This window comes from Bison bison, unplaced genomic scaffold (assembly GCF_000754665.1).
Source record: "Bison bison bison isolate TAMUID 2011002044 unplaced genomic scaffold, Bison_UMD1.0 scf7180017864198, whole genome shotgun sequence".
Classification (NCBI taxonomy): domain Eukaryota; kingdom Metazoa; phylum Chordata; class Mammalia; order Artiodactyla; family Bovidae; genus Bison; species Bison bison.
In genome coordinates, this window is record NW_011494770.1 from 2,510,966 (window position 1) to 2,530,530 (window position 19,565).

At 38.1% G+C, this 19,565-nt stretch overlaps 1 protein-coding gene across 1 annotated transcript in view; it reads right to left on the minus strand.

Moving 5' to 3' along the window:
• Window positions 1–1,398: 1,398 nt before the first annotated feature.
• Window positions 1,399–19,565, minus strand: part of CCDC28A (coiled-coil domain containing 28A) — a 98,638-nt gene continuing 80,471 nt past the window's right edge. The window contains exons 5-11 of the mRNA XM_010844302.1: window positions 17,295–17,422; window positions 16,908–17,132; window positions 12,767–12,966; window positions 9,447–9,610; window positions 8,423–8,577; window positions 7,357–7,379; window positions 1,399–1,984 (exon numbers count right to left, since the gene is read on the minus strand). Of these exons, the coding sequence (XP_010842604.1) occupies window positions 1,930–1,984; window positions 7,357–7,379; window positions 8,423–8,577; window positions 9,447–9,610; window positions 12,767–12,966; window positions 16,908–17,132; window positions 17,295–17,422 (950 nt within the window). The 3' untranslated portion in view covers window positions 1,399–1,929. The remainder of the gene's footprint in view (window positions 1,985–7,356; window positions 7,380–8,422; window positions 8,578–9,446; window positions 9,611–12,766; window positions 12,967–16,907; window positions 17,133–17,294; window positions 17,423–19,565) is intronic.

A 19,565-nucleotide genomic window follows, 5' to 3' on the forward strand; every position in this document is an offset into this window, starting at 1 on the left:
TGCAGTCCAAGGGACTCTCAAGAGTCTTCTCCAACACCACAGTTCAAAAGCATCAATTCTTCAGTGCTTAGCTTTCTTTATAGTCCAACTCTCACATCCATATATGACCACTGGAAAAACCATAGCCTTGACGGACATTTGTTGGCAATGTAATGTCTCTGCTTTTTAATATGCTGTCTAGGTTGGTCATAACTTTCCTTCCAAGGAGTAACCATCTTTTAATTTCATGGCTGCAGTCACCATCTGCAGTGATTTTGGAGCCCAGAAAAATAAAGTCAGCCACTGTGTCTACTGTTTCCCCATCTATTTCCCATGAAGTGATGGGACCTGGAGACTAGGATCTTAGTTTTCTGAATGTTGAGCTTTAAGTTTTCTGAATGATCTTAGTTTTCTGAATGTTGAGCTTTAAGCCAACTTTTTCACTCTCCTCTTTCACTTTCATCAAGAGGCTCTTTAGGTCTTCTTCACTTTCTGCCATAAGGGTGGTGGTGTCTGCATATCTGAGGTTATTGATATTTCTCCTGGCAATCTTGATTCCAGTTTGTGCTTCCTCCAGCCCAGCATTTCTCATGATGTACTCTGCATATAAGTTAAATAAGCAGAGTGACAATATACAGCCTTGATGTACTCCTTTTCCTATTTGGAACCAGTCTGTTGTTCCATGTCCAGTTCTAACTGTTGCTTCCTGACCTGCATACAGGTTTCTCAAGAGGCAGGTCAGGTGGTCTGGTATTCCCATCTCTTTCAGAATCTTCCACAGTTTATTGTGATCCACACAGTCAGAGGCTTTGGCATAGTCAATAAAGCAGAAATAGATGTTTTTCTGGAACTCTCTTGCTTTTTCGATGATCCAGTGGATGCTGGCAATTTGATCTCTGGTTCCTCTCCCTTTTCTAAAACCAACTTGAGTATGGCAAAACCAATACAGTATTGTAAAGTAAAAAATAATAATAATAATAAAATAATAAATAAATAAAACCAGCTTGAACATCTGGAAGTTCACGGTTCACATATTGTTTAAAAGCTAATGTTAATATTAATAAGTACTGACTGCTGAACATTACTGGTGTCAACTATTGTGCTAAAGATCTTATATGTACATGTTTTACTTCCTCAGTACAGCCATTACAAGCTGGTTATTAACCACATTTTTCTAGGTTAAAAAAAACACAAACTGAGTAAACACACATGAACCTAAAGCTAAGGGGCAGAATGGAGATTCAAACCAAGGTCTAAGTAAGATCAAAGCCTAGGCTCTTTTTCACTATATCAATATTTAAATGTGCACAAGGTACAAGGTTTGCAAGAAAGGTACAGAACCTCAATTTTCTAAATACAGTTTACCCTTTGAGGATTGAGCCAGCCCTTGTATTCCCAGACTGAAGACTGTAAGTTTATCTAAAACAGAGAGACTGTTTTTAATTTAAAACAATCACTTTATTAAAAATAGCAAATTTCACAAATATTCATTCAACATTTTGTTGTCACTGGCCACTGGAAAACACACCAGGTGTGTGTACTGATTGTCTAATGTAAACTGAAGCTGGGCTGCCACAAAAAGCCTGTGCATCATCAACTTATCAACAGTGGAATAAGTCTGATGAGCTCAGGAAGGATAAATCCTTCAGCCCCATCAACATTTAGCACAGTGCATTTCAAGTATAAACCCGTAAGGCAACAATATTAAGCATAGCAGCAAAAGCTCTGTATCACATTTCCTGATTAAGCCTTCAACAAGGCCTAGACCTCCAGTTAGGTGAATTATGGCAAGTCAAGTTTACTAAAAGCAGCATGTGAAAGCAATCACTGTATTTGCACTTTAATTACTTTAATTCCTTATTGTGGAAGATGATTCTGCTACTGGATTCAGCTGGAAAAGTAAATAGTGCTGCTTTTCTTCAAACCACGAGACAGCAACTGAATTTTATTTTAGCTGGTGGAAGTATTTGGAACATCTTGTGCATCTGCCAAATGGAGTTTTTGTCTGAAGTCATCAGTTAAGAACATTTTCATTCTCTAATGAGTACTTCTTTTACATTTCTGGAAATTACATTCAAGAGCTAAGAGACAGAGGTATTAGAAAAAGAAATATGTTTAAAGAGAAAGTGCCTATGCTGTTATTGAGAAACTTGGATGTGGTAAGACGGTCTTTAAATGTAGTGAAGTATTTTACTATGTCTAGAATTTGAAGACTTAAAGTCACTGATTCAAGACTGTGTTCCTGGTTCTAACAGAGTACAAAATGACTTTAATGCAGCAAGAATCATCTTCATGGTAAATATGAAAATATGAAAACTTACTGGATTAACAAAATTCACTTGAGAAGACAACACCACTTTATGATCCTTGGGAAGATAATTTCTTTTTGAAAGTCCAAAAGAATAAAATAGAAGAAAATCATCATAGTTCTAAAACCTTTCCTATAATCCTCTGAACTATTCTTCAAGAAGACTGGAAATAGGATAGAATTCCTGCAAAGTTTATTCCCTATCCTTCAAATCACTGCCTTTCATTTTCCTCTTTCACCTATATGATCCACTTACCAGCTGTTTTTCAAGACCCAGTTCAAACAATGATCTAGATATACCGGGGACAACTAAATGCTAGCAATACATGTGTAGCAGATGTTTGCAAAAAATGTACAGACATGAGCTCTGCTGTCAAAGATATTCTCGTTCGGTTGGAAGCTTGAAATTTAACACATATAAGATGAAACAAGGCAGAATGCTAGTCTGAGGTACAAACAAAATGCTTTATGAATGTGGTCAGCTTGAGTGTTATTTGATAAGGAGAAAGGGTAGGCCAGAGTAACTCTAGGTAGAAAGTACAACCTGAACAAAGGCATTAAGGTGAGCATAAATTTGAGCATCCAGAGAATCAACTTGATGGGAATGAAAAATAATGAAAAACATAACAGGACGAATATGTTGCGATCAAATTATTGAGAGCCTTTAAAAAGTCTGACACAGTGAAAAACTTGGTAAGAAACAGGAATGGCAAGATAAAAGTGATGTTTTAGGAAGAATAACTTAGTGGCAATGTCTAAAGTCTACAGCGGTACTGTCCAGCAGAAATATAATGAAAGCAACAGATACAGTTTTAAAATATACTTATTTATACTAATAATTAGAAAATTATCATTTCATGAGTAATCTTTATAAAAACATTAAGATACTTTACATTCTTCTTTTCAGTCTAAATCTTTGAAAGTAGGTGTGCACATTATACTTATAGCATATTTCAATCCATATTGGACACAATTCATGTGCTCAGTAGATAACCTGGCTAGTGGTTGTCATATTCAACAGTGCAACTCTAGAGTTTCCAGAGAACAGAAATTTGAAATATTATAGAATCAGGTGATGAGGGTAGAGAATGAAAGAATATAAAACAGAACTGATAATGCCTGACAACTAACTGTAATTAAGAGAGAGCAAGTAATTTCATGTCCCTGTCCAGTTAAATGGCAGACAGTGCCATGACTGATTAGCAATATCTGCTATAGTAATAGAAAGGATTTTTAAATAATCTTGAACATTAAAAAAATAGGGGCACTGATAACAGGGCTATGTTTGACCACTTATCATCATTCTTAGCAGGCAGAGACTTTTCTACTTGTTCTGTCAGGGACTGTAGCCTTTTCTAAGGCTCTCTAAATAACTAATAAAAATTATTCAATCCTATCTATTGCTCAGCAGATAATAAACTGCTCTTTCTTCTGTATGTAGATTCCAGAAAACACTGCTCACAGATATCCAGGGATATATTTCAATTACCTAAAATCTTTGGGAAGATATTTTAATTATTTTTTTCATAATATATATGGGGGAAAGAAATATATAAAAATTATTTTCTTCCCTCTCCTTCTCTCTTTTCCAAAGCCCAATACCCTGTAGATTAGAAACCAGTTTTTCTATGTCATGTCCAAATCCCAATACTTTTTTTTCAAATGTGTCCTAAGTTTAGCTTAACAACTGGAACCTAATATAAAGGATAAAAAGAACACTGCATTGCACCCACCTTCCCCTATTTAATGCCCCAAAATAGTTGAATGTACCTCATTCTGGTGCTCCTAAAAGTTGTAACAATGAAACATCATTTCACACCTCACTTTGAGAACCATCTCTAATGGGTGACCCATACTTAAGACTAACCAACTTCTGTCTCCCCCATTCAGCTCGGCCTCATACTCAAAAGCAGAGACATTACTTTGCCAACAAAGGTTTGTCTAGTCAAGGCTATGGTTTTTCCTGTGGTCATGTATGGATGTGAGAGTTGGACTGTGAAGAAGGCTGAGCGCCGAAGAATTGATGCTTTTGAACTGTGGTGTTGGAGAAGACTCTTGAGAGTCCCTTGGACTGCAAGGAGATCCAACCAGTCCATTCTGAAGGAGATCAGCCCTGGGATTTCTTTGGAAGGAATGATGCTAAAGCTGAAACTCCAGTACTTTGGCCACCTGATGCAAAGAGTTGACTCATTGGAAAAGACTCTGAAGCTGGGAGGGATTGGGGGCAAGAGGAGAAGGGGATGACAGAGGATGAGATGGCTGGATGGCATCACTGACTCGATGGACATGAGTCTGAGTGAACTCCAGGAGTTGGAGATGGACAGGGAGGCCTGGCGTGCTGCGATTCATGGGGTCGCAAAGAGTCAGACACAACTGAGCGACTGATCTGATCTGATCTGAAGGGGTGACCAGTCACTTTAAGGTAGAAGTAGTATGCATTCTGCCAATGAGACCCACTGGTTTTGAGTCTTTAACTGTAGTTGTCTCTCTCTGGTTTTGTCATTCATGAGTTGGGCTCAGGGTTACCCAAATGTCCAAGTGTACATGCTCAGGGAGGCACTCAGATGTCCAAGACGATCTGCTTATTTAACTTATATGCAGAGTACATCATGTGAAATACCAGGCTGCATGAATCACAAGCTGCAATCAAGACTTCTGGGAGAAATATCAACAACCTCAGATATGTAGATGATACCACTCCAATGGCAGAAAGCAAAGAGGAACTAAAGAACCTCTTGATGAGGGTGAAAGAGGAGAGTGAAAAAGGTGGCTTGAAACTCATCCAAAAAACTAAGATCACGGCATCTGGTCCCTTCACTTCATGGAAAACAGATGGGGAAAAAAGTAGAAAGAGTGATAGATTTTACCTTTTTGGGCTGCAAAATCACTGAGGACAGTGACTGCAGCCATGAAATTAAAAGAAGGAAGGAAAGCTATGACAAACCTTAGACAGTATATTAAAAAGCAGAGCCATCATTTTGCCTACCAAGGTCCGTATAGTCAAAGCTATGGTTTTCCTAGTAGCCATGTACAGATGTGAGAGTTGGACCATAAGGAAGGATGAGCACTGAAGAATTCATGCTTTTGAATTGTGGTGCTGGAGAAGACTCTTGAGAGTTCCTTGGACAGCAAGGAGATCAAACCAGTTAATCCTAAAGGAAATCAATCCTGAATATTAATTGGAAGGACTGATGCTGAAGCTGAAGCTCCAATACTTTGGCCACCTGATTTGAAGAGTCAACTCATTAAAAAGACCCTAATGCTGGGAAAGATTGAAGACAGGAGGAGAAGGGGACAACAGAGGATAAGAATGTGGGACTGCATCACTGACTCAATGGACATGAGTTTGAGCAAACTCTGAGAGATAGCGAAGGACAAGGAAGCCTGGCATGCTGCAGTCCATGGGATTGCAAAGAGTCTGACATGACTTAGTGACTGAACAAAAATATAGAGAGGAAAATTAGGAGGGGGAAGTATGATTACAGAGAGAACATTTATTAATGATGAGGAAACTAAGGTTGCCAGGCTTTGCTCAAGTTTACGGCTGCTTACCAAGATCTGAAACCAGGCAATCCAAAGCCCATGTTCTTGTACTCTACCACCATGCCTTGTTTAAATGTGGGGGTTGAACTGAGGAAGTTGGTGAGACAAATAAGTCTAAATATTTAACAAAAACTCAGATAAGAGGATAGGAATTATGTGTCATAAGCATATAAGAAAGAATATAAAGCATAGAATATGAAGCTTAAAACAAATATAAAAGGGACTTCCCTGGTGGTCCAGTGGCTAAAACTCCACACTTCCAACGCAGGGACCTGGGTTCAATCCCTGGTCAGGAAACTAGATCCCACATGTTGCAACTAAGACCCAGGGCAGCCAAATAAATAAATAGATAAAAATATTTTTATAAAAAGAATATAAAAAAAGAACTAGGAACTATCCCTTGAGAAACACCTCCTAATTAACTCATATCTTACCGCTGTATTAAAGTCTTTCTTGACAATGATATCTCACATCCATATCTCCCTACAGTTTATGTGGCTTCTTAAAAGTGTATTTTCTTCATCTGTAAAATGAAGGGTAGAACCACCTACTTTCATGGGGAGGACCAAATGAGATAATGCATGTAAAATGCTTCATATAATACTTGGCGAATAATAGGTATTCAATAAAGGTTAGATATTAGTTACTACTACTGGATTTATATATATATCTTCCTATTTCTTCATTGTTGTTATTGTACAATTTAGCAGTTAGAAATAGTATATTTTATAGCAATAATAGCAAAATATTTTTAAAATATATAGTCTATAACATATAGTTTGGAAATTTTCATATACACATCATTACATGTAGCAATTATCTCAAATTACAGAGGACACTCTAAGATGTTAAACAATCTACCAAAATTTACATTAGCAAAATGTGGAATCAAATTTTGAAAATCAAATCTCTTGACTCTATAACCAGTATCCTTACCAGTATCTCATTATTTGGTTCAAAGAGATGCCTTACTTCTAAAATTATTCTATATAGACGGGATCATTTTTTTTTATTCTTACATACCTCATATTGTGCCTATCACTACATTCAAAAATACATTTTAAAAAGTTCTTGAAATAAATGCTCTAAATTGGAATGTCAAAACATGAATATTTTACATGTGCCTGGGTGATTTCCTTTAAGTTAACCCCATAATACACCTTTTTTAATGCATCTAATTCTAATATTAAATTTAGTGTAGTCTATTATGTCCACCATCCAACTTCCATTTACCTTAAGAATCTAAGATTCAAAATAATGTATATGGCAACTAGGCTAATTCTTAATTCTTTTGATTAAAATATTTAAAATTTTGTTTTAAAATTCTAAAAACAACACAAAGTAAGGCACAAATGAGAGAAAAACAAATTTTAAGCATACAAAACAATTAGGAAATTCCACTTAGAAACCAAAAGGAAAAAGAAATGGCCCCAGTAAATAATAGTAGGTTTCTTCACTTGATTAGTACTATTCACCAAAAATTACAATCTATAAACTTTTCACTGCTGATACTAAGCAAAGGATACATGGAAGAATTCAATTCTTCTAGCTGTAAACACAAAGCAACAAATTTAATTTTCATTTTTATAACATAAATATCATAAGTAGATAACTGTTAATCAGATATTAAATAAATTATTTCTCATTTAAACTTTCTTTAAATAAAAAAGCAAAGTATTAAAGAACTTTCCAAAACTTCTTAGACTGAGAAAATCACTTAAAATAATAATAAAGTAGCTTTAGTATTTATGAAATAAGAATATGAGAAAAGAGTTAAAATCATATGATAAAAAAAGAAGCTTTATAAGTATTCTTAAAACCATTCTTAACTATAATCATCTCTGATAGGTTTTAAAAGAAAAAAGTTGCCATTATAATGATCAAAATCTTTAAAAACTTTATGGATTACAAAAAGATTTCACATGATACTCAGCTTTTAGTAGCAAGTAGAATTAACCATCCCTATTTTACAGAGAGAAAAATCCGAGTTACAAAAACATTAAATTGCCTAAAGTTATACAGTTCTATGGAGACCCTGGACTAAATTACAATAAACACCAAATGTATATGCAACTACCACCTGAGTAATTAATGCGAAATGTATTAATCATGCCAGGATCTTTTGAGATACTTTTATATCTTAAGATCCTTTATATATGTAAAGAAGCAAATATTTTTACTTTTAGATTTGCCAGCATCTCAGAAAATATGCTTAGATGTAAATATAATTTCCTTTGAATAAATTTTCTTTAAAAAACAGTATACGTTACACTAAGTGAAAGAATCCAGACATATATAGTCACATATTTTATAATTTCCATTTATACAAAATGTGCGGAGTAGGCAAATCTATAGAGACAGAAGATAAATTGGTGGTTGCTGTGGGACGGGGAGAGGGGAGAATGGAGAGGTATAGGCTTTCTTTCTGGAGTGATGAAAATGTTCTGAAATTAGATGTGGTGATATCTGTACAACTTTGTAAGTATACTAAAAATCACTGAACTTATACTTTAAAATGATTAAAATGGTGAATTTTATCTCAATACAAATTTTGACTATAAAAAGATTAAAAAAAAAGAGGACAGTACTCACATCAGACAGAAGCCTCTCCAGATTAGAGTCACTGGCTGCTTTTCTCTTATCCTCGGGAAGTTCCTCTAACTCCCCATAGAGCTCCAAGTTCAAGCGAGCTAATTTCTCCTGCATTCCCCGAACATGTTCCATCTGTTCAATGGAACATTCATTTCCTGGGGGAACATTCCAGAACATTAATAAAGATTAGGATAGGTTAAACTAACTGTCTTGAGGAAAAACTTCTAAAGTCTAGGTATATAAGATAAATCAGTTTTCTTTCTTTTGTAAATTACATTGTAATGACTGCATATTTTCTGCGTAAAATTATAAATCAAATCCCTGATCAAGAAAACAACAACAATCTAAAACATGATCAGGCATTAAAAAATTATATAGAAAAAAATTTTTTAAATATAAGAATGCTTTTAGCTTTGAATAAATTTCCTTTGAATAAATTTTCTTTAAAAAACAGTATACGTTACACTAAGTGAAAGAATCCAGACATATTAATATCATATATAGGAGTGTTAATACCATCTAATTCATGTCCTAGTTGACAAATGCCATTAGAATTAAGTAACCCAGCATTTTATAATAATCTGAGTGAAATTAACAGTCTTATAAGAACTTCAGCCATGAAATTCTTGAAAATCAGGACTCATGAGCAAGAAATAAGTTTAGGCTTCAAAGAAAAATAATCGAGTGTTTCCAAATTGAAAACACTAAATCTAAAATATTTTAATTGACAAAGAATGTCCCTATTGTTTGTTACACTTTCAAGAGACTTAATCCATCAACAGCAATCCTACTTTAACATTTCAACTAATCAACCCTTGTTAAAAAAAATCTTTTCTCCTGAAATTTTAAAAGGCAAATTATATCCCATGACAAAGGAAATCTAGGATAATTGCATTTTATGCCTCTGGACTTTTCTAATAAAAAAAAACCTGACACTTTAAAAAAAGGAATGACAAATACATGCAGAAAATATGATGCAAACATCTTGAGAAGGAAAAGAGTGGACAGAAACACTGTGGATCACCAAATGCTTGGAGTTTGCCAGAGTGGAAGTCGTTTAACAGGCTGAGCAGGCCCCTCTCCATTTCTTGGACGTCGGAGACGTCGGTAAGGAAGGAGTGCTGGATCGGGGCTGCCTGGGCGCCTCTCCCTTCTCCACCCGGAGGTCTGGCCTTTTCCTTTGTCACTCTGTTAAAAGGAGACAATGAAAAAATCAACTGCATGTGATTATCTTTAAAAAGAGATCATTCTATTTTTTCAGGTTGTTCTACATTCAGCAAAATTAGTGAGTTAAATGGATTTTTCCATAAAAACAAGACATAAGGATAAAAGCAATACAAAATAAAACCAGTCATTTCAAGGCAGAAACCAGAAGAGCAGGCTGTGAAAATCTCAAACAAATGTAAACTAGAACTACTAAGATATATAAAAAGTTTGAGTAATACATCTTCATGCTCAGCCTCTCAGTCGTGTCTGACTCTTTGCAACCCATGGACTGTAGCCTGCCAGGCTCTTCTGTCCTTGAAATTCTCCAGGGAAGAATACTGGAGTGGGTTGCCAGAAATTCTTTTCCTCCAGTATGCTAATTCTTTAGATATGCAAATAAATAAATAAATAACTGAAAAGAGAATTAGTAAGTCTTCTTACTAGCCTAAGTTTCATATTTCATTTCTCAGGAAACATTCTGCTTTCTCATCTAAACCTTATCCCAGTTGTTCCCCGAACTATGGGTTGTCCAGTAGCAGTTATGGGGCCCCCACTCTGTAGCTGACTTGGTGCCAGATACTGAGTACATGAACATGCACAGGACATCAGTTATTGTACTGAAGCGTGCCCAGTCTAAGGAGAAAGACAGACATAAATTCACAATCATGATGTTATGGAGTGCTAAAGTCTGTTATCACCCTTGACTCCTCCAGCTTCCTATGGTTCCCATGTGCAGGCAGGAAGTCCTGTTGATTATATCCATAAAGCTCTCTATAAGCTCTCTGGTTCTTTCCTTCTCCACTGCTACTGTTCTTTATTTGAACGAGTCCAACAGCTTCCCAACTGGTCTCCCTGCCTCTGTGTATTGTCTGAGTCCCGCTTCCTTGCCCACAGAGCAGTCAAGTCAATTTTTAAAAAGTAAAATCAGATCATATAATTGACTTAATTCAAACCCTTCAGTAGTCCAATAACCTTCAGGAATCCTATTCTCTCTTGTTCTATCAATGCTCCAGACATTCTGAATTTCTTTTGCTTCCTAGAAATCCATTCTCTCATCTACTTTCAGCTAATCCTTTGCCTACATTAGCATCCTTCCCTGCCCCGCCACTGCCATTTTTGCCAGGCTACTTCCCACACATCCTTTAAATGTGATTTCCTCAGGAAGGCCCTTTCAGAACCCTTAGTAGAGATTGATTCTTATTATACATGTCTAGCATATCCCAGGCTCCCAAACACTTGAGTGATGGTGCTACACACATTGAGATACGGGAACAAAGAGAAAAAACAGTTCATTCAGCCTAGGGACAGCAGAAGAAACTTCCTAAAGGTGGTATGTGAATGAAGGCTCAAAGACTAACTGGGAACAGGGGTTACTTTTATAACCCCAACACATACTACAGATCCTGAAGTACACATATACTGAGTACTCAATTAGTTTCTGCATAATGTTGTGTGGAGACATCTTCCCCACAGCTGTACTCACTACAGTTTGGGTCAGATGAATAGGGTGGGCTGTGGGTTGTAGGGGGAAGGTGGCAAGACAAACTAATTCTCTTGAAATCAATTTAGAACACATGGGCTGTTGACAGTAGGTCAGTAACAGTTCTTCACAAAGCAAGATTTGTAATTTTATATGTATATGATATTAGACTGCTACTCTAGTGCTGTCTAAGACCTGTACCATCCCTATTACCTGTGAGCTTACTAGAATTGCTTATCTGAAGCCCCATCCCAGACTGACTGATTCAGAAACTACATTTTATGTAGTTTATGATCCCCAGGAGATTCATACCCACATTAAAATCTGAGATAAACTACTACAGAATATAAGGTCTTGGTGTAGCAAATTGTTTTTTTTTTTTTCAAACTGGAAGCTTTATCCAAATAACTGTCAGTTCATCATTTAATAACCCTCTCAAAAAAGAAAATATAAATCTGTCCCTTCCTACTTCAAGTTTTTTGATCATGTCATGCTGTTTCACTTTATTTTAAAATAATTCAATTAAAAAGTACCCACTGAAATTATACTTTGTGCCAATGCCACTCTAAATACTGTCTGGCACATAAGCCCCAGGCCTCAGGAAGCCTACATTCTAGAATGGCGTATAGGAATAAAAGTACCAGGTAGAAAATGACAATGAGCTACAAATAAAGTGATGCAAAAATTTGGAAAAAGGAGTAATCTCCTTGCAAATCTCTTGGCCCTCTTTTTCCACCAACCATAACCATATTCAAAATCTGACTCCAAATTAAACTCCTCCAGGAGGAAAACTCCTTTCCAGTAGGACAACGTACTTAAAAGAAGCCCTTATAACTCCTGTTGTTTTTCATTTAGTCCTTATTGGAATGTTCTTTTCCAAGTGTCTTTGGTTATGTCTCTTCGGCTTCCTCAAAAAGAATGTAAGATCACCACCAAGACAGCCCTCTTGTCTTTTGTGTAAATCTAGCGGCTACAAAGTGTCACAGCGTTACTTCCTTAACTGATTCTCATGATGAACTTGCAACTGGAACTTTATGTAATCATAACTATCTAAAGGATGGAGGTTACAAAGTGCTTTTCCTCTAAAGATATTATCTTGCTTTCCAAATATCTAACACTACAAAATACATATATGCAGCAGTAATACATAACACATTCAAACTTGTCCCATTTCCTTTCAAGTTTTAAGACAAACGATGTTCACCAAATGTTAATAGTGATTACTTCCAGGTGGTGGAATTTTAGTGTTCTTCTGTTCTTTGAATTTTTCCTGTGTTTAAATATTTACAATAAATACAAATCATTTCTATTAAAACAATGAATTTATTATTATTAAAAAAAAAAACTAAAGCACAAATATTCAGTTTAAAAAACCACCACCACATACCTCTTTTCCATTTCTGGCTAACTCATCAACTTTGTCTACAAGTTCTCTTGCTCTGTATATTTTAATATGAGACAAAGAGCCTTAAAGCCAATCATTCATTCTGCATTTTTTAATCTCTGTACACTGTAACCTTCATAAAATTTTTTCTAAATCACATATAGTATGTGCCTCAAAAGTCAAACCAAGATAAAAAAAATGTTATAAGACTGAGTGGATTTAGTATTTCCTTTAATAGCATTTTGCTATAATAATGTAAAAGAGAAGAATTCACCTTTTTAACTTTGGTCGCTGTGAAGTTGACTGGGATGCAGGATTTGAAAACCCCGTGCTTTTACTAACTGGAATGGCATTTTTTTTGGTATTAACAACCTGAGTAGAGTGGGCACTAAAGGACTTAGGACTTCTCCTCTTCACTTTGCGCTCCTCCATTGTTTTAAGTTCCTTATTGCACCCAGGCCAGCTTCTTATGACCTAAGGAAATACAGCAGATTTATACACATATGCTGTAAGATGCCAAAATGAAAGGGGTTCAAAGACCCACTTTATGGGTTGAAAGATGATCAAGAATTTCAGAGGTCATTAAAGAAAGTTAGAACAAGGATCCTTGAGCTTAATTTACTGTACGAAATACACAGAAGCCCTAACCAAAACTGCCTGTTAGACAAGAAATTTTGTTCATCATTTTACTAATTCATCCCATAAATATTTACTCTCTTCCACATGTCAGACACTATGTTGGGCATTGGTGAGACAGTTCTGAGCAACACAAAGTCCTTGCCCTCAAAAAACCTATATCATTATAGAAAGGGTATGACACCTAAACACCAAACAAATCATTCAGCCTGACTCAAGCCTTAGGTAGTCTTTAGGTTTCCCTTCTAAAATGTATTCTTTGAAAAAAGAACTAGATTTAAACAGATGTATAACTGACATCAGTTCAGTTCAGTCGCTCAGTCGTGTCCAACTCTTTGCAACCCCATGAATCACAGCACGCCAGGCCTCCCTGTCCATCACCAACTCCTGGAGTTCACTTAAACTCATGTCCATCGAGTCAGTGATGCCATCCAGCCATCTCATCCTCTGTAGTCCCCTTCTCCTCCTGCCCACAATCCCTCCCAGCTGACATAGGTACCTGCATTTTAACTAGCAACCAGAAACCTTATTTCAACTATCACATAGAAATTCAGTTTCTCCCAAGACATAATACTGATTCTGGTTCCTTGACAAAAACTGTTCTGTAAAGTTAAACTTGTTCCATGACTATTTTGAATTTACTTTCTCTATTTCCAAGGAAACATGAAATTTTATTATATACATTTAGTTTTGCCAATATAAAAAAAGTTCAGTTCAGTTGCTCAGTTGTGTCCAACTCTTTGTGACCTCATGGACTGCAGAACACCAGGCTTCCCTGTCCATCACCAACTCCCAGAGCTTGCTCAAACTCATGTACATCGAGTCAGTGATGCCATCCAACCATCTCATCCTCTGTCATCCCCTTCTCCTCCTGCCTTCAATCCTTCCCAGCATCAGGGTCTTTTCAAATGAGTCAGTCCTTTGCATCAGGTGGCCAAGGTTCCAACTTCAGCATCAGTTTTTCCAATGAATATTCAGGACTGATTTCCTTTAGGATTGACTGGTTTGATCTTCTTGCAGTCCAAGGGACTCTCAAGGGTCTTCTCCAACACCACAGTTCAAAAGCATCAATTCTTTGGCACTCAGCTTTCTTCATAGTCCAACTCTCACATCCATTCATGACTACTGGAAAAACCACAGGTCAGTTTGACTAGACGGACCTTTGTTGGCAAAGTAATGTCTCTGCTTTTTCATATGCTGTCTAGGTTGATCATTGGAGAAGGCAATGGCACTTCACTCCAGTACTCTTGCCTGGACAATCCCATGGATGGAGGAGCCTGGTAGGCTGCAGTCTATGGGGTTGCTAAGAGTAGGACACGACTGAGCGACTTCACTTTCACTTTTCACTTTCATTCATTGGAGCAGGAAATGGCAACCCACTCCAGTGTTCTTGCCTGGAGAATCCCAGGGTTGGGGGAGCCTGGTGGGCTGCCATCTCTGGGGTTGCACAGAGTCAGACATGACTGAAGCGACTTAGCAGCAGCAGGAGCAGATTGATCATAGCTTTTCTTCCAAGGAGCAAGCGTCTTTTAATTTCGTGGCTGCAGTCTGTCACTGTTTTCACTGTTTCACCATCTATTTGCCATGAAATGATGGGACCGGATGCCATGATCTTAGTTTTTTGAATGTTGAGTTTTAAGCCAACTTTTGCACTCTCCTCTTTCACTTTCATCAAGAGACTCTTCAGTTTTTCTTTGCTTTCTGCCATAAGGGTGGTGTCATCTGCATATCTGAGGTTACTGATATTTCCCCGGCAATCTTGATTCCAACTTGTGCTCCATCCAGCCTGGCATTTCACATGATGTACTCTGCACGTAAGTTAAATAAGCAGGGTGACAATATACAGCCTTGACATACTCCTTTCCCAATTTGGAACCAGTCTGTTCCATGTCTAGTTCTAACTGTTGCTTCTTGACCTGCATATAGATTTCTCAGGAGGCAGGTCAGGTTGTCTGATATTCCCATCTCTTTAAGAATTTTCCACAGTTTGTTGTGATCCACATAGTTAAAGGCTTTGGCATAGTCAATAAAGCAGATGTAGATGTTTTTCTGGAATTCTCTTGCTTTTTCAATGATCCAATGGATGCTGGCAATTTGATCTTTGGTTCCTCTGCCTTTTCTAAATCTAACTTGAACATCTGAAAGTTCATGGTTCACGTACTTCCAAGAAAGGCAATCCCAAAGAAAGGCAATGCCAAAGAATTTTCATTTAAAAAGTTACACTATGAAATTACAGTCGGTTTTTCCAGAGAGAATATATATGAAAGAAAAAGTTGCTCAGTCGTGTCCAACTCTTTGTGACCCCATGGACTCATGTAATTCTCTAGGCCAGAATTGCGAAGTGGGTAGCCTTTCCCTTCCCTTCTCCAGGGGATATTCCCAATCCAGTGATCGAACCCAGGTCTCCCACACTGCAGGCGGATTATTTACCAGCTGGGCCACAAGGGAATTTACCCAGTACTATCCCTTAATTTTATGTATTAACCAGCTTTATTTTCTTAACAGCCACCTATCTAAAAACATCCTTCTACATTTCCTTTTTACTTATGCATAAATTCAACTCTTCCTAATTATACTGTTTCATGTATCATAAGATGAGAAATTTATATGATTACTTGTCTCATCGGATGGCAAAAAGCCTTAGCAGCATTAGGTCTTGACTGTGCTGTGCTGAATTTAATCATTCTATGACCATTCAATGGAGAAGGAAATGGCAACCCACTCCAGTATTCTTGCTTGGAAAATCCCATGGAGAGAGGAGCCTGGTGGGCTATGGTCTATGGGGTCACAAAAGAGTCTTCTGACACCATTTAGCAACTAAACAACAATGACCATTCAAAAAGACTCAAATACATTGATATCACTCCTAAAGTAATTACTTGAGAATTTTAATGAAAACAACTTTTATGTGTGTGTGCTACTAGCACTGTTATTAAACTACTGAATTCAGTTTATTCGGCTGACTCTAGACAATCATAACTGGAGCTAAACTGCCAAAGAACCAAAGGCTGTAAAGGAAAGGCTGTACTGCCCAGTCTGTCACTGCAGAGAACAAACTGCTTAAATCTTGGTTAACAGTTTTTTCCTTTAAGAAGCATTCTCAGTTACAGAACAGACCTTCTGGAGTTGGTTAGGCATGCAACACAAATTAAATTATAACAATTAAAAAATAACAACACAGAAGATGGGATATCAGTTCTTCAGAGGCAAGGATCTTATACATTTATGCTACACATAAACACGCTGGTTTTTTAATTTAATGACGCTTATATACAGTTGGTGATACAAGACGAAAAAAAAAAAAGAAAAGAAAACTAGGAAGTAAAGCAACGCAAATAAACCGAGAGTGGTCTAAACTAAGATGTTCTGAGGGGGAAGGGCTCGAAAATTACCCATGTTGGGAAGTAACATCACTACTACAGGAACACCGAAATTCCTCCTGTATATCAAGCAGCAAGGAACCTTTCAGAAAAGACCTTCACAGAATACAGCTCGTAGTCTTTTGAGAGCCAGGAACTCACAGCCTCCAAGAAAGACCACTAAGAGTCTCTTTAGACTTCACCTCATTTCCCTTGCCCAGGAGTTGGTGATGGACAGGGAGGCCTGGCGTGCTGCAATTCATGGGGTCGCGAAGAGTCGGACACGACTGAGCGACTGAACTGAACTGAATCAGCCGTCACGGAGACCCTTCACCGCCCAGAATACAGTAGTGGCCAGAGAGAGTGATGGGAGGGGCCTAGAAGGGACACTGCGGAGGTGCCTTTGTTTCCACTTCGTACCTGAGGAGAAAGGGGATCGTGGTTCTCTTCACCCTGCAAAGACCCCGGGGCCTCTGAAGCCACCGCCGCAGCCGCCGATGCTACCGCTGCAGCTCGAGCCGGGCTCACATCCCGGACCCTGCGCCTCCACAGTGCTCTTTGTTTACGGAAGTGATGTAGGAGGCAGAGCCTCCGTGCCCTGGGCGGGCGCCCCGCCTCTTCCTGTACCACCTGTGCGGCTCCCTTCTACGGCCCTGGCATCACATTGCTTCCCTTATCCTGTCTTCAACTGTAAGTTCGACAAGCATGGAAAGGAAGACACACAGATGGGCTTTTATTTTGGGCTCAATGACCCAGAAGCGGGGAGGATGAGGAAGGTAGGCGTGAAGGCAAGAACCGGAAATATACCTTTTCCGGAAGCTGCCCCGCTCCCTCCGTGAGTGTAATCTCCCACGCACTACAATTCCCAGCAAGCTGTTCGAACGAGCTTAGAGGCGGAACCAGAGTGTCGCCATAGCAACTCTTCTGGATTGTTTCTGAAACATCGCCAGGATAAAGCAAAGTAAATCAGTTTTGGTTGGAAGGCAGCGTGAAAAACCGTGATTCTGTTTAGCGACCCTGATGCTGAGCCCTTAAATGAAATTCTATTACTGGTACTATAAATAGCTACTGTCATTTGACACGTTAACTGTAAACCTCACTAAAGTCTATAAGGTAGGTGTTAGAATCTGCGTTTTGAAATGAAGAATATGACACTGAAAAAGGCTGATAAATCCACGTCTCTCTTTCGCCAAGGCTGTTCGTCTCTACACATACCGCCTCTGGAGAAGGAATTGAGAACTGGGAGAGATCGAACTCTCCTAAGTGAGGGGCAAATCCCTGTTTCATTCCCTAGTCTGGATAGCCTTCTCCGTCGGTGGGGATGGGGATGGGGAGATTTTAGATTCATAAACGGTTAGACTGAAGAGATGAGAGAGCAGCACGTACTTCTCCAGCACTGCTAGTGACGAAACTATATCTGGCATCATATCCATGCCAGATACGCAAAGCAAAGATAAACGCAGTTATCCTGGTTTTACATGAATACTATTATATTTTGTATATTGATCTACAACTTGACTTGTCACCCACCTGTATGTTTTTGAGATCTTTTTACATGAATATAGATGGCTAGATTTCATTTGTCTTAATTGTACTGTATTCTATCAAATAGGCTTGCTCCAAATTATTTGAGAATTCCCATAATGATGGGTGTTTTTGTTGTTTCCCATTCTTTGCTGTTACAAGCAATGCTGTAGAGTGTGATCTTCTCAATATCTGTTCTCAATATCTCAGCTTATCTCTGAATTGTCTTATCTGTATGAGCAGAGCTTATAAACAGGTTTAATTTTGAGCTATGTCAACCCATCTATTATTTGTCATCCCAATAATAAATGGAAAGATCTGACCACACTAGATCTGCACTGTAGCCTGGCAACAGTAGTAGTCAAGAGCAGCTGATTCTTTAGATAAGTTCAGATGGTCTCTATTTTTCTCTAAGACCCATGCATTTAGTATCCATCTAAGCCATGTGGCATTTGTATTTGCAACCCCAGATATAACATAAGGGCGCAAGAAGGTATTCTTTCAAATCACATAGTTCCATGTTCAAAGTTCTGTATTTAATATCTATTTTGGCTGGACACTTGTGAAAAATCAGGGGACATCCATGAACAAGATGGACAAGAGCCCTAGAATCAGAAATCCTATATCCTTGATAGAGGAGACAGACAATAAATTAGGCAAATAAGACAGTTTCATTTAGTGATAAGTGCTCTGAAATAACAGCTTAAGGTCATAGTTATTGTAAAGGTTGGGGTACTAAAGGTGGAGTGCTGGGGAAGCCCTCCTTAAAAGGCAACTTTGGTGGGGGAGATTGAGATATGAATGAAGCACAGGAGCCAGCCAGTGGGATGAGCATTCTTTGACAAAACATGAAAGGCAAAATGATAGCATACTGAAAGAGAAACTCCCCAGGTCAGTAGGTGCCCAATATGCTACTGGAGATCAGTGGAGAAATAACTCCAGAAAGAATGAAGGGATGGAGCCAAAGCAAAAAGAATACCCAGCTGTGGATGTGACTGATGATAGAAGCAAGGTCCGATGCTGTAAAGAGCAATATTGCATAGGAACCTGGAATGTCAGGTCCATGAATCAAGGCAAATTGGAAGTGGTCAAACAAGAGATGGCAAGAGTGAATGTCGACATTCTAGGAATCAGCGAACTGAAATGGACTGGAATGGGTGAATTTAACTCAGATGACCATTATATCTACTACTGCGGGCAGGAATCCCTCAGAAGAAATGGAGTGGCCATCATGGTCAACAAGAGTCCGAAATGCAGTACTTGGATGCAATCTCAAAAACGACAGAATGATCTCTGTTCGTTTTCAAGGCAAACCATTCAATATCACAGTAATCCAAGTCTATTCCCCAACCAGTACTGCTGAAGAAGCTGAAGTTGAACGGTTCTATTAAGACCTACAAGACCTTTTAGAACTAAAACCCAAAAAAGATGTCCTTTTCATTATAGGGGACTGGAATGCAAACGTAGGAAGTCAAGAAACACCTAGAGTAACAGGCAAATTTGGCCTTGGAATACGGAATGAAGTAGGGAAAAGACTAATAGAGTTTTGCCAAG